Here is a 14,326-nt window from a genome sequence, read left to right as displayed (position 1 = left end):
GTGAGTTGTGGTATTTCTTGGGCATAGAGGTGGTGAGATTACCTCATGGTGTTTTGTTGTTATTATAGAGGCAATATGGCTTGGACATGTTGTCTAAGTATTTTATGATAGACTATAAGCCTATTTCAGTGCCACTAGAGTAGAACACAAAGATTTCCATAGATACAGGTGAGCTTTTAGAGGACCCCACTATGTACAGGCTCATAGTAGTGGGTAGTTTAATCTACATGACCATTACTAGGCTAGATTTAAGTTGTGATGTTGGACTTATGAGTCGGTTTAGCAGGTCCCTAAGAAACCACACTTAGATGTGTCCAGACCAATTCTCAGGTACATAAAGTCCATAGTTGATTATAGACGTCTTTATGAGGCTAGAATACAAATATAACTACATGGGTATACAGATGTTGATTGGACTAGTAGTGTCAAATATAGGAGATATACATGTGGCTTTATGTTTTGTTTGAGAAGTGTTGCTATGAGTTGGAGAAATAAGAAACAACCAACTATTTCCTTGTTGATTAGAGAGAGGAAGAGTACAAGGGTACTCCTATAGCATCTTATGAGGTAGCTTAGTTTCATATGCTACTTTGGTGATATAGGTGAGCTCATGGATAGGGTCATTATCATTTATTGTGACAACATGAGAAGTATATAGGGATCTAGTAACCTAGTATACCAATATGCTACGATGAAGTATATTAAGATGCAATATCACTTTGTGAGGGAGAATGTTTTAACATGTGAGGTAGATTTTGTATATGTCAGCATTAGAAGATCATATATGGATGACATCTTTAAAAATTCACTTCGACTCTACTCCTCTAGTAGGATTAATCACACATGTAAATAGCTCCTTATATCAAGTAAAAGAAGTTGGTAAGGTTTTTCTCATTACTTCAAATGATAGGACAATCACTCTCTCAGAAGTCTTGTTTATGCAAGGCATAAACAAAGACCTTGCCTGTGAGTCTCTACCATTTTTAGGGTAGGCCTAGTTGTTAGATTTGTTGGTCGGGTGTATAGTTCATGACTATAGTGATGGAGACATCAATGTGGTATCTAGTACTCTAAGTCATGGGTGTTACAAGTTCGACAAGTATGATAGATTAGCACATAACTTGTTGGTGAGCTACTACCACATGTGCTATTAGTGATGTGAAGCTATGGCATGGCCACTTTGGTCACTTGAATTTTGGTATTTTATTGTGCCTTAAAAGAAAAGAGACGGTGTTAGAGTTGCCAAACCTTGAGGCCCCGGCCATCAAACATGTCTCGTAGGGTTGCATTTTGAAAAAGAGGCAATAAGCATCATTCTTGAAAGATGGATCAATTAGGGATGCCTAGATATCACAAGATATACAAAGTGATTTACGAGGTCCCATGTATAAGGACATCATTGATCAAGGGATATCTCTACTCTGTGACTTTTATTGATGACTACTCCAAGCACACCTGGGTGTATCCATTGAAGGTAAAGTCATAGCTTTTTACATGCTTTAGACACTGTTTCTACGGTTGAAAATGTTTCCACATGTAAAGTTAGCACCCTTCGTACGTAAATATCAAAGTCATTTCATGTATATATGGCTAAAAGAGATATAAGACATCAATGAGTAGCTTTTATACACCTCAGTAAAATGGTGTGGCTGAGAGGGAGAACAAATCTCTCATATACATGGCATTTTGAATGGTTAAATTCTAGGATTTGCCTCATGTTTTTTATTGGAGGTAATTATGTGTGCCATTTATAGATACCCCACCTATGTGCTATAAACAGATTCCCCACGATGACCTTGTAGATGACTACCCCTTATTATAAAGCTTGGAATGGAAAGAAGCCCTATGTGGCTGATTTGTGTGTTTTTCGCTATCTTGCTTATGCTCTTATGCTTGAGTAACAAAATAATAAGTTGGATCGTAAGGTAGTAAAATGTATTTTTATAGGATGTAGATAAAAAAGAAAAGGGTATAAGCTCTACCATCTAGCCACAAAGCGGATTTTGGTGAGTATAGATGTTACCTTTGTTGAGAACTCAATTCATCCATGCTTTTATGTAAAACAAATCAAAATGTATGCTCACAGAACATCTTTGATACACTCATACCTTTGTACATTATCGGGTAGCCATATGTGGAGAAAAAGAATGCTTAATGAGGTAATTATGGATGATGCAGTGGATGAGGAAAGGGTAGCCATACGGGCATCCAAGAGTATGCCAAAATACTTACCGACATTGCGGGATGACAAATTGGCTACTCCTTTGTTAACCTAGCATTAGACACATGAAAGTTCTCATTAGGCATCTTATTCTTTTATGGATCATGCTATCCTTGTAAGTATATGCAACGAAGAGGAACCTATTTCCTTTAAGGAAGCACAAGAAAATGATCATTAGATGCAAGCCATGCAAGATGAGTATTGCTCAGTCCTAAAAAATGACACTTGGTATTTATTAGATTTGCCTTATATCAAAAAGCCATTGGTACAAAGTGGGTTTATAAGCTAAAGCATAAAGCTAATAGTAGCATTGGATCACTATAAGGCAAGGCTTGTTGTAAAGATTTATGCTCGAGAGAAGGGCATAGATTATGATGAGCCCTTTGTACCCACATCTTATATGACTACGATCACGTGTATTATTGTATTGGTACTCTATCATGGTTAGAATGTACATCAATTAGATATAAATAGTACCTTCTAACATGGTGACTTGCATGAGGAGGTTTATGTATCTCAGCCTCATGGTTTTGTTGAGAAGAGGAAAGAATCTAAAGTATGCAGGTTAATATCAGGGTAAAAAATAAGGAACCATTGCAAAGGTTAAAGTATAAATCACTTGGCGAATGCATTCTACCAGTGAGCTTCGAACTATAGAAAATTGGGTGAATCTTTCAATTTCTCCATCTTTTATGGTAGGCGATAGTGTAATTTTAGTGAATTTATCTCCCTATCTCACTCAAAATTAAAAAAAATAAGGCTATTTTCCTAAATGAAATCTTTGATAAAATAGCCCGGCACTTGCAAGGAACCCTTTAAAATAGCCATTGGGCTATAAATAGCCCCTATTTTTTTCCTTGACAAGCTTTATATGGCCTTAAGTAGGCTCCTAGATTATGTTATGAGAAGATAAATGGTTGTAAATGGTTTTTCTAATAGTCCAATTAAGAGTACCCTTTATGTAAAGAGGAGTAAAGATTGTTTTTTGGTAATTTAGCATCTTTTATTTTGAAGTGTGAATTTTGGTATATTTTAGTTATAAAAATGACATCTCATGAATGTTCTGACAGTGGTCTTTTGATTGGATTTAAAAAAAGGCTTTGTCACTCTTTCACTAGGCTTATAAACAAGATCAGAGTCAACAAAAGATCAAAGGATCCGAAGTCTAGCCTATGGGTGCATGGAATTTCACCCTACTTCTACACACACTCAGACACCCGAGTACCGCAAGGGGGTACAACGCTTCCAAATATAGACCACTCTTGAAGGCTATGGGCAAGCATCGGGATGAGCCCTTTGAGTCGCTTAGAGTGAACGCCCTAAAGAGTTATTTTGCAATGGAATCACCATCTTTGATGTCAATAAAAGCCACCGTCCTTGATTGAGAATGTTGAGCTTGGATCATCGACGTTGAGGTTGAAAGGACCGGAGGATGTATCGATGACTTGAGTAACGTGTGAGATAATGACTAGCGTGCCCATGCACACACAAACACACACTAGGTAGGGTGTCCCCAAGAGAATTTGAACTCAGAACTTCTTGAATGAGAGGTCCATATTCCATTCTCACTCTTTGAGAATGCTTTATGGACAAAATCAGGGATTCCTAGTATGCAAAGTTATATATTCTGAAATCTGATATAAAAAGACATAACATTGGTGTGTGAAGCTCATGATCCCCCTCGCGACTCGCGAGCGCCACATGGCTTACTTAAAAGTGAAACCAATCAGTTCTCGGCAATTTCTACCGATTGTTTTTAAAACCGGTTCTGAATGTAGAATATTTTAAGTACAGGTAAACGTTGCTTAACCTCTATTAATTAATCCGCCAAAAGCTAGTTGCCTGCACAGTTGCCTGCACGGTCGTTGGTTGACCTACAAATATCATACTACTGGCAGGGCCGTCGACCCCGCCGGCTGCACGTGCAACTCACCTGCGGGCTGGCACGACACGCTGGTTTCAGCTGGCCTCAGCTCCAGCTAAGAACCATCGCTAGTGCTAAACATTGTCTCTCTCTCTCTCTCTCTCTCTCTCTCTCTCTCTCACACACACACACACACTTACACCGCGCGAACCTCAAAGTGGTCGGTGGCTTAGGTATGGTCATGGCCGTCCCAATCTGTTTTTTGTGTTCTTGTATTTGGATCATTCCAGAATTACATTTTCTTTCTCTCTATTTGTTGTTTCTCAATATTATTGACCTAACCCGCAGCAGCGCAATTATGCCATTGTGAAGCGCAATGCAGGGCTGAAATCTGAAGGCCTAACGTTGAAGATGATCAGAGGATACCATTGTGAAGATGATCAGAGGATATGTCCATTGTGAAGATGATCAGAGGATGCTATTGTGAGCAGTTGCGAGGACTGCAGCCTAGCTGGATGAATGATTTAATAAGAAAGAAGGGGAGGGTAGCTCCAAATCAGGGCGGTGCCCACGCTAGGTGCATAATTGTGCGCCAGCTTAGGCTGGAAGTGGAAGCAATTGTCAGAGCAGGGTGGGTAGTAGCTTTGGTATGCTGCTCTGTACACAATTCTGATACGGGTAATATATTATAGCTTGGCCAGCTATGGTTACGCAATTCTAATATGGGTAAATCTATTATAATACCTTGCAAGCTATGGTAACGATGGGTAGCAATTTGAATGTCGTTAATGTTGAGGATCATTTTGCCACAATCAATGAATCCTGGGTGGAGACGTAGCCGGAACGGGGGGTTGTCAACACCTGGATATAATGATTTGGAATCCCTTTACTAGCTAGGATCCGGAAGATAAAGGTCCAACAACACTTGCCTACCTTGATTTTCATGAGATTTTTGCACATCAGTTGATCATAACCTTAAAACCTTACAATAATGCAAACTCGTGCTTTCAGCCCAAACCTGGACTCGAAAGATTGGCATCCACCACCCGTTGCCCCTGCTGCTACTATTTCACCATATTACTAATCTTCGGAAGTAGGAAAGACGGCTATAGATTTCCACACCGTAAATATATAGTTGAGACTCGGGTTAAAGAAGAATTCTTTAAAGGAATTTCTGTTTTCTCCAGAAAAACAAATTGGAGAATCTATGCGATCAAATTTCTTTCTCTGCAATAATATTACTAGGACCAAAGGCCTTGAAGTAAAATTTAAGAGATTTTTTTTTTGGCATGCTTATAATTAGTTAATTAGGTCCTATATATTCAGGCTAATCTTTAGTGCAGAGGTAAACATTGCAACATTTCAACTTAATTTAATCCAATTTCTTTTGTGAGAACAGTGTTGATATCTAAACTTCCTGCTCTCTCTCTTCCTCTTAGCTTCTCTCTCTTCATGTTGTTATTGTTAAAAAAACCTTGAAACACTTCACATTTTATTTTTTGTCTTTTTGGCAAAAAAAAAACATGAATAACTCGAGTTCACTTATCATGCTACATCTTTTGTGAGCTGTTTTCTTGAGATAAATATGGCTTTTCAATCAGGCATGTGTGAGCTAATTTCGAGAAATATGTGGCTATATATATCTATATATATTGTGGAGGTTATAGTATTATGTATTAGGCTACCATGCCCCGCTTCTAATATGGTGAAAGTAACTAAAGTCTGATGTCACCAACAAAAACCACCAACTAGCATAAATTAAAATTAAGGTACGAAAGACAATATTTGCAACGAGTATAGAGTTGGAAAGGGAAATATATTGAAGGTCTAGTTTAGAGTTGGGAAGGAAATAACAGGGTTTATAGATGGTGAAACTAGACACTGAGAACGTTGCGACAAAATTTCAATATAATTGTCAGTGGCACTTAGTATCTTCGTTGGCTTTCTGCTACTAGGTGGTGTGAAAGTATTATTTTGATCCTTAATTATGTTAGAATCGTAGAATATTGGGTTGATTTTTTCATTTATGCACTGAACACATTTTTCTCCGGATATACTCCTAAGTCTATAGCCTACAGACCCGGGGAGTTTCACTCTGCTTCTACACACGCAGACTCCAAATACCACAAAGAAGGGATACAATGGTACCAAATATTGAGCACTTTTAAAGCCGGAGTATGAGCCCAGCAAGTGACTCTTGCTCAGCCGATTGGAGTAAACACCTTGGAGAGTTTTTATTCACTGGGTTTCAGAATCGAGTCTCGGTCTTACAAACCACCGCAACCACAAGGGATACAATGCTTTCAAATGTTGAGCACTTTTAAAGCCTCAGTATAAGCTCCTCAAGTGAGTCTTGCTCATCAGATTGGAGTGAACACCTTGCAGAATTTTTATTCACTCGGTTTCGGAGACGAGTCACGGTCTTCAAGGGCAAGCCACCATCACGAATCTAGAGAATCGATCTTCAAGGGCAAGCATATCACCGTTGTCAACATACATGAGGTAAGCATGTAAAAATGCTTAGTAGGATGATGTAGCAACAACTTGATTAATGTATGGATAATGGGACTGTGATCAACATCGTGCCTACCTACCACATGAACACACACTAGGTAGGGTATTCCCAGGAGGATTTGAACTCAGAATCTGTTGAATGAGACGCAAGCTCTATCCACTATTGTACACGGCTACGCGGCTGAGACCCTAGCTCTATCCACTAGGCTACAGCGTTCGGGACGAAGGTCTACTCACAGTAACAAAAACCAATCGGTAGCAAGTCCCGATTGTGTAATCTCACGGCCCGTATGGAATGAAGACCTGCGATGACCAGCTTCTCCGCACTTGCTCTGATCTCGCTCGTCCGCCTATGAATATATATGCAATATGCAACTTATATGCGTAACTAGAGTTCATGGTAATTAGATTAGGGTTTCGTCACATCCTTTTCCTTTCGTTCTTAGTTGACATTGCAGCAGTAGAATCATCGCCATCTGTTCTCCTCTGATCTTGGTTAACATGACGCCCTTAAGCTCTCCATCTTCCTCTGATGTTGAGACTGCTTCTCTCCGTTCTTCCGTATCTAATCGGCGCGGCTTCTGTGGGGCTGATTTTATTAAACCGGCTACCGACTTCTCCCGACTCCCATCCTCTCGCCACCGCCGCAGGATCACAGCCTCTGCAGCTCGTGCCATCCACCGGGACCTTGCTTGGCTGTGGAGAAACACTGCACGGCGGCTCTTCTCTAGGATGACCTTTAGGTGAGGCTGCTTAGCCTAACCCTGTCGCGATCATGCCAACCCTAGCATTCGATGATCACTAATATGATTTCTTTCAGTCAGGTCAATCAAACATGTTAGCATACGATCTCGATCAGTCTTTCGATTGATTTTACATGATTCTTTGGATTGATTGGGGTTAAGTTCCTGGTATCCCTAACTGTCGATGATGTCTGTTGGAACGTTGCCCTTTATATCGTAGGTCAACTAAGGAGCTGGCTGGCGCGAGTGAATCCATTGCAACCAGCCAGAAGCAGCAGGTAATTTATTCAACCTTGGAACCTGATGATTGAATGAGCATGCACAGCTCCAGCACTCATATTAAGGCCTTGTGGATTATACTAGGACTGTTGGCAATAGTATAGTTCTGTAATTAGACAAGCGAAAACGCTTGGACTGAAGAGATCTTGATCATGATCACTACGTTGATCTGATCAGAACCGAAAATAATGTTCATCTTATGCTAATTTCATGTATTTGCTGACTCAAGTTTGATCTTGGAACACACAATTTGTGTCGGTGCAGGTGGACAGATCGATGGGGCTGGCTGTCTCGGACGGTACTGCTAGCGACAATAAATGCTTCGATGAAAAGGTACCCTCAAACGTCTAACGTTGCTAGGTTAACCAGGATGAACATATAAAACATGTAGAAGCAGAAGTATGATAGGACATTACGTGCCTCGGAGGCGTAGTTAGTCTGTGATAGTAGGCTCACCCGTCCTGCTACCCAGGAGTAGCCACAAATCTAGACTGTGTCTAACATGATCTTTTATTAGAGGTAGTGAGAGAACCTAGATGCCTTTGCAGGACGTATTCGACTAAGGCCATGCAAATCCATTTTAGTACAAGCTAATTAGTAATGATAATCATTAACTGGACGAATACTACGTTATAATTACCTGCCTGATCGACTAAATAGTAAATAAACGGAACGGTAGTAAGCTCACCAACCCACACCCTCGTTAAACGTCAGCTACAAATCTTCGGGAAAAGTACTTGTTTCTAATCCGAGCCTGTTAGAGTATGCACACACAGTCATGCGTGTATGTGCATTATGCTCCTAGGAGTCATGCATGTATGTGCATGTACGCTCCTGCCTTCACGTTCACGACACAATCATGCACGCATGTTTTGCAAATCACAAGAAGGTATAGTTGTGCAAACCCTATGTTGGCGAGGTAGAAAAGAGGAATAAGTCATTTTTCCCTTGTGATTTTCACACCTTTAGCCTTCTAATGAAAGGAGATAATTACAAGTTACAATTACTTACAGATAATTGGCAGAGAATATTTTATATTAGTCAAAAGGTAGGGAGGTTTAATTAGATACCTTGTTAAAGTTTGTTCTAAAGTAAGGTCTAATATGACAATAAAGCAACAATAAATACTGATTAATTGGTATCAATGCAGCGACAAGCTAAGTAAAAGGATCAGTATAAGAAACTCAAATCTGAACGAAGGATCGTTTATCAAAGGTCATTAAATGTTAGCCTAAGGTTGATCATAGGTAAGGAGATAAATGATAACAAGGCTTGTTTCACAACTATTCTTTATTATTGAATCCAAATGAATGGAGGGAGGCCTACGTGAAACTCTTGTTCGTTGTATGTTTACTTTTGTGTAGTGGGTAACTCTGTGTCCAAATACAAAGACCCTTGTATATCTAAACTTTCATGTGACATAAAATGTTATCATATGTAATTATCTATGTTACACTATTCCCCAACCTAGGCTAGAAAGGAAATTCAAGTGTAATTGGTAACTTTTTATCCACCGAGTACTCAAAAGTGTAACTTCTCTTGGTCTCTCCGCTTCGTCACTTGATGCACCATGGTGTGTCACTCACCATGGTACTCCCTGACACTAGATGGTTCACTCTCTCATTAATTTCTCTCTCACATGAAGCAAGATATCAAAAGGCACAATGCACAACTAGCCTCGTGCTCAAACTATGGTTAGTCAAAACTTTAAAAAGTCTAAAAACAAAGGACATTATAACATCGGCCTTACATGCACTCTAAGATACAACTCCTACCTGGGCTTTTTTGGCTCTATATAAGACATATACATACAAACAACAAAGATACACAATATTTTCACCATGAGAGTATTGCTCCCTCCCTCGAAAACCCTAGCCTAAAAGATGATTTGTTTAACATTCGAACCTCATCATCGACCTACTTCATCACATTTTGTTAAACTCATGAATGAGCATAGCTCCAATACTCATAGTAAGCTCTATTAGATTATACTACAATTCTTAAGGAGAAAGGCAAATGTTTATGTAATTAGAGAAGTACAAATGCTTGAAGTGAAGAGATCTTGAGAGGATGTTGGTGAAAAAAGAACCATTCATTATAAGGAAAAATGTTCTGATAATACTTCATCACAAAGTGAATGGATAAATATGTAGTCATGATAATGTCGCATCATGGGACCTATGATAATGTTGATCCAATCAAAACGGATATTATTTCTACTAATTGCATGTAATTGTACACTCAAGTTTAATCTTAAAACATACACTTATGTTTGTGGTGGGTAGATCAATAGGACTTGGTTGCCTCAACAATCAAAGCAATATTGTTACCACTAATAAATCACTACAAGAAATAGGGGCGATAGCCACGCTTCTATCTATGGAGAAATACTCTCTCCCACCATTCGATCTTAGATATTTGAAGTAAATCCGCACTTTTCTAGTGTGATTATCAATGAATGTAACATAGTACCTATAACCTACAATTGTTGCAGTCTTCATTGGTCCCCATACATCAAGATGTATAATATCTCCAATGGCATTGCATTGATGTGCTTTTGATTTAAGAAAGTATAATTGGCCTACTTACAAATCTAGCATACTTCACATACTTTGTGTATACCATCAAGCTTAAACTTCAGTAAGCTTGTTAACAATATTTTGGGCATGCATAGACTTTAGCTGCTATGTATTCATGTGACTAGTACACTGGTACCATATGCAAGATGACCGGCCTATCCCATATACAAACATGACTACCTTCACCTCCTCACATATATTAACATCCAAAGTAACCATTCCACCATTTTTAATACCCTTTATAGCCAAGTGTAGTGATTTTTGAAGACTTTCACCAAGCACTGATCTTGAGAAGCTACTCAACCATGTATCTGTCTAATATAAATAAGGTTTTTCGTAATATTAAGACATGAAGTACATCTTCCAGGTACTTAATTTTACCATCCTATATAGATAATGACACTTTACCAACATGCACAATGGGATACACAATATCATCACATTGGTTTCCACACACCTTTATTTTTTAAATTTTTTCATAACTCTTAGTCACTCACCATGACTAGTCATGTGGCTAGAGGCATCAGAATCGACATACCAAATATCTCTCAATCTTGACACATCTTCTATTATGGAGCTGCACATGCATTGTATCACAAACAACTACTCACTTCTATCTATCTATAACATAAATGAGGCTTTTTGTAATATTAGGACATGAAGTACATCTTTGAGGTACTTAATTTTTCCATCCTACATAGATAATGTCACTTTACCAACATGCACAATGGGATACAAAGTATCATTACCTGTTTCCACACACCCTAGTTTTCTCATTTTTTTCATAACTCTAAGCCACTCACCATAACTAGTCAAGTGGTTAGAGGCACCATAATCCACATATCAAATATCAGTGAATCCTAACACATCTCCTATTGTGGAAATGAGCATGCATTGTATCACAAACAATAGCTTAAATTTTTCTCATCACTCTATTTACTTAATGATGTAGAGTTACCTTACTGTATCTTTTCACTTTTGATATGATTCTTCTTTTTATAACAATATTTTAAAACGTGCCCTTGTTTTCCATAATAATAGCACTCCATGCTATTTGTATTCTAATATATTTGCTAACTACCTCAGCCTCCCTAGCTCCCCCTACCTCTAGGGTGGTCTCTTCACATGTATAAAACTTATTTTCTTATTAACCAATGCCATTTCATCCTTTAGATGGCAATCCTCCTCTATCTCTATATATATCTGAGTAGAGGGCATTCTCATGTTTATTTCTGGAGGATGAACCTTCCCCAATTTTCATCTCCTTATGGATGAGGAGAGAAAAATTTAAAAAGTTCTCTTAAACTCCAATGGAGGTCTGAAACTAACTGTATTCCTTACCGAGCTATTCAAGGTCATCGATACCATATCATTGCCATCTATTGCCTGGTGATCCAATAGAATGAAGGGTATCTACATTAACCTCTAAGAGTATTCATTTATACTCAATTTCCATCTAGTCACATCAAGAAACTCCTACTTTAGCTACATCTTCTTAGCTTGAGTGTTTATACTATAAATCTTTACCAAGGTGTCCCAAGATTCCTAAGGAATTTATGCGTCCTATATATGCATAATCATAGACTCTATCACATTGACAAACAACCGTTATAACACCTTTTTAGATATTTCATGCCACTATTTATGTGCTTGCACTTGTTGTGGCTGGGGTTTTTTCAGCAATGTGTGGCTCCTTTGTATCACATGTGTCATGAGCTGCGAATATCTTTCTCCCATAAGGAAATTGGTTATCTTGAATTTCCAAGCTTGGAAATTATTCGTGTCCAACTTCTCACTCACAATTTGTGATAGACATCAAATAACTTTGTATCGAACTAAAAATTGGGCATACATAGTCAAAAGCAACACTTTCAGAGAGTGCATGTGGAAAACTTGCAGAGTCAAAATGGGGCCTAATATGGCCTCACATAGTGCTTGTGAGACGATAGAAAACTTTGCTTCGCCACCACAAAGGGTGTCTCAAGATGTGATTTACACCTTACTATTGTGCCTGCGCTGTTCTTGTCCTCGGGGTTCACCTAAAAATATGTAAGTATACCATGTGAGTTCAAATGAAGGGGCTTTTTAATTCAGAATTTTAAGGTAGATTTATAAAAATACATTTAAAAAAGGGATTTTTAAAATCATTTTTAGAAAATTCCATAAAGAAAAATACACGTAAATTAGTTCGTGACACATAGGGTTTCTTAGTAGTGTACCCTCCGAGGTTCTTGCCTAGTAACTAAGTGTAGAGATTTGCTTCCAAAAAAAGAGAGATGAAGTTACAATTACCCATGCACCACTTCCTTTGCTTGCTTCTTTCTTACCTCTTGAGCTCTTCACATGAATCACTGCTCTACTACTAAGAGAAGAATGTGGGGGAGAGGGTGAGCTTGAGCATCCTTGTAATAAGAAAACACACACACACAAGAGTAGACATACACTCAAGAGAGATGGATGGTTAAATTTTCATTTAACAAATGAAGGAAGGTCCATAGTGTGAATTGACTACATGAGCCATCACTATAACTATTCCTTAACTCTGTTACACTAAAGTGGTTGGTCACGTAACCTATAAGCCACTGATGGTATGTCACCTATAATTTCACCAACCCAACTTATAAACCATTGGCATCATATCACCTATAATCATACTAATTACCTAGCGAGTGGTGCAAGTATGGAAGCTATCACCCAAGTGCGTCCTCAGTGTTCGCACTACTAGTTGAGCTCGATATCTCAACAATGCATGCATAGAGATCTCATTAATTTGGTAAAAGAACTTACATAAATGTATAAGATCTCAGGCATTTGGTAGATCCCTTATGCATTTTCATAAGGGCTCTATAGTAAGGAGAGAGCTCGACTGTATTCATAAGGTCTCTAATGTATGCACAGAGCTTGAAGAGATCTCTAGCTCTATGTATGATGTAAGAGCCCTTATGCAAATATATAGATCACTCACACATTTGTTAGAAATCCCTCTCTGCATAATGTAGGAGCTCTTATGTATGCATAGAACTCATAGAGATTCCTATGTATGAGTGTAGAGCTATATCCATGTAATGAGAACTCTATGCATGCATAGATGGAAAGTTGTAAACACACCCACATATCTCAAAGAAATTCTAGAGAGAGATGGCCATTTCTTACCTTTCGTTTCTATTGGGGACTTGATCAACTCACCCACCACTCCTTGAGAGAAGAAACATATGTTTTGGCCTCTTACAGTTGTAGCAGTCTCACTTAACCATCATCGTAGATGAGAATGGTTGTTGTCTACTCCAGCTAGTCACACTATAGTAGATCCAAGATAATAGATGCTTCCCACCACAAGAGATCACACACAGTTAATCTATTTGGCAAACAAGGCATGCAAGAGGTCTGACAGACACTAGCACTACCAAGAGAGGGCAAACACACATGGGAGAGAAAGAAGATAGACACAAAACTAGACCCAAGAGGAAGACCCTTTCTCATTAGAAAAAGTATCTTTTATATATGGCACTTATTGACCTTGGACTTATTTATAAGTTGGGCAGGGCCAATTCAACGGTAAGGCCTCATGAGATGTGTTTAAAATAAAATCATAAAGTGCATAGGATGCTAGCCTTTACATGATCCATACCATCTCATTAGAAAACATATTTTTTATACATGGCACTTATTGGCCTTGGACTTATTAATAAGTTGGAAAGGAAAAACTCAAGGCTAATGACTCATGAGATGTGTTTGAAATATAATCATAAAGTGCATAGGATGATAGCCTTTACACAAGCCATACCATCGTCTTTGGGTGTACAAATACATCTAAAGTTCCGCTTTGGGCAAACATAATTGCTTGTGTTGTGTAATCAAAAGCTTGTTCTACATGTCCATTACCACTCTTTGTTGGCTGCTGCTACAAGCCCACCTAGCTAATGATAGATGGTGGTTTCAAGGATAAAAATTGATGATGATATTTGAGTTAGAAGTAACAACATCATAATCATGTGTGTTGGTGGTGAAATAGGCTATCGGTGGGCTGAGGTTTCATATCAAGATTCTCAAATGTCATGCCAATGCAAGTGCACGGGATGAATGGCATACATCGTTTCATAGTGCATGTGCTTGAAAAAATCTACTT

The 14,326-nt window shown here is 38.5% G+C and overlaps 1 protein-coding gene across 1 annotated transcript in view; it reads left to right on the top strand.

Annotated features, from left to right (window-relative positions):
- Window positions 1-4,128: 4,128 nt before the first annotated feature.
- The window catches only part of LOC147618442 (uncharacterized), a 49,902-nt gene continuing 39,704 nt past the window's right edge, over window positions 4,129-14,326 (top strand). The window contains exons 1-4 of the mRNA XM_086774878.1: window positions 4,129-4,318; window positions 4,458-7,342; window positions 7,563-7,620; window positions 7,886-7,954. Of these exons, the coding sequence (XP_086631004.1) occupies window positions 7,101-7,342; window positions 7,563-7,620; window positions 7,886-7,954 (369 nt within the window). The 5' untranslated portion in view covers window positions 4,129-4,318; window positions 4,458-7,100. The remainder of the gene's footprint in view (window positions 4,319-4,457; window positions 7,343-7,562; window positions 7,621-7,885; window positions 7,955-14,326) is intronic.

Source organism: Cibotium barometz, chromosome 35 (assembly GCF_041138505.1).
Source record: "Cibotium barometz isolate CiBa-2024 chromosome 35, ASM4113850v1, whole genome shotgun sequence".
Classification (NCBI taxonomy): Eukaryota; Viridiplantae; Streptophyta; class Polypodiopsida; order Cyatheales; family Cibotiaceae; genus Cibotium; species Cibotium barometz.
The sequence above is the reverse complement of the archived record's forward strand: the minus strand, read 5'-3'. Positions and strand labels throughout refer to the sequence as shown.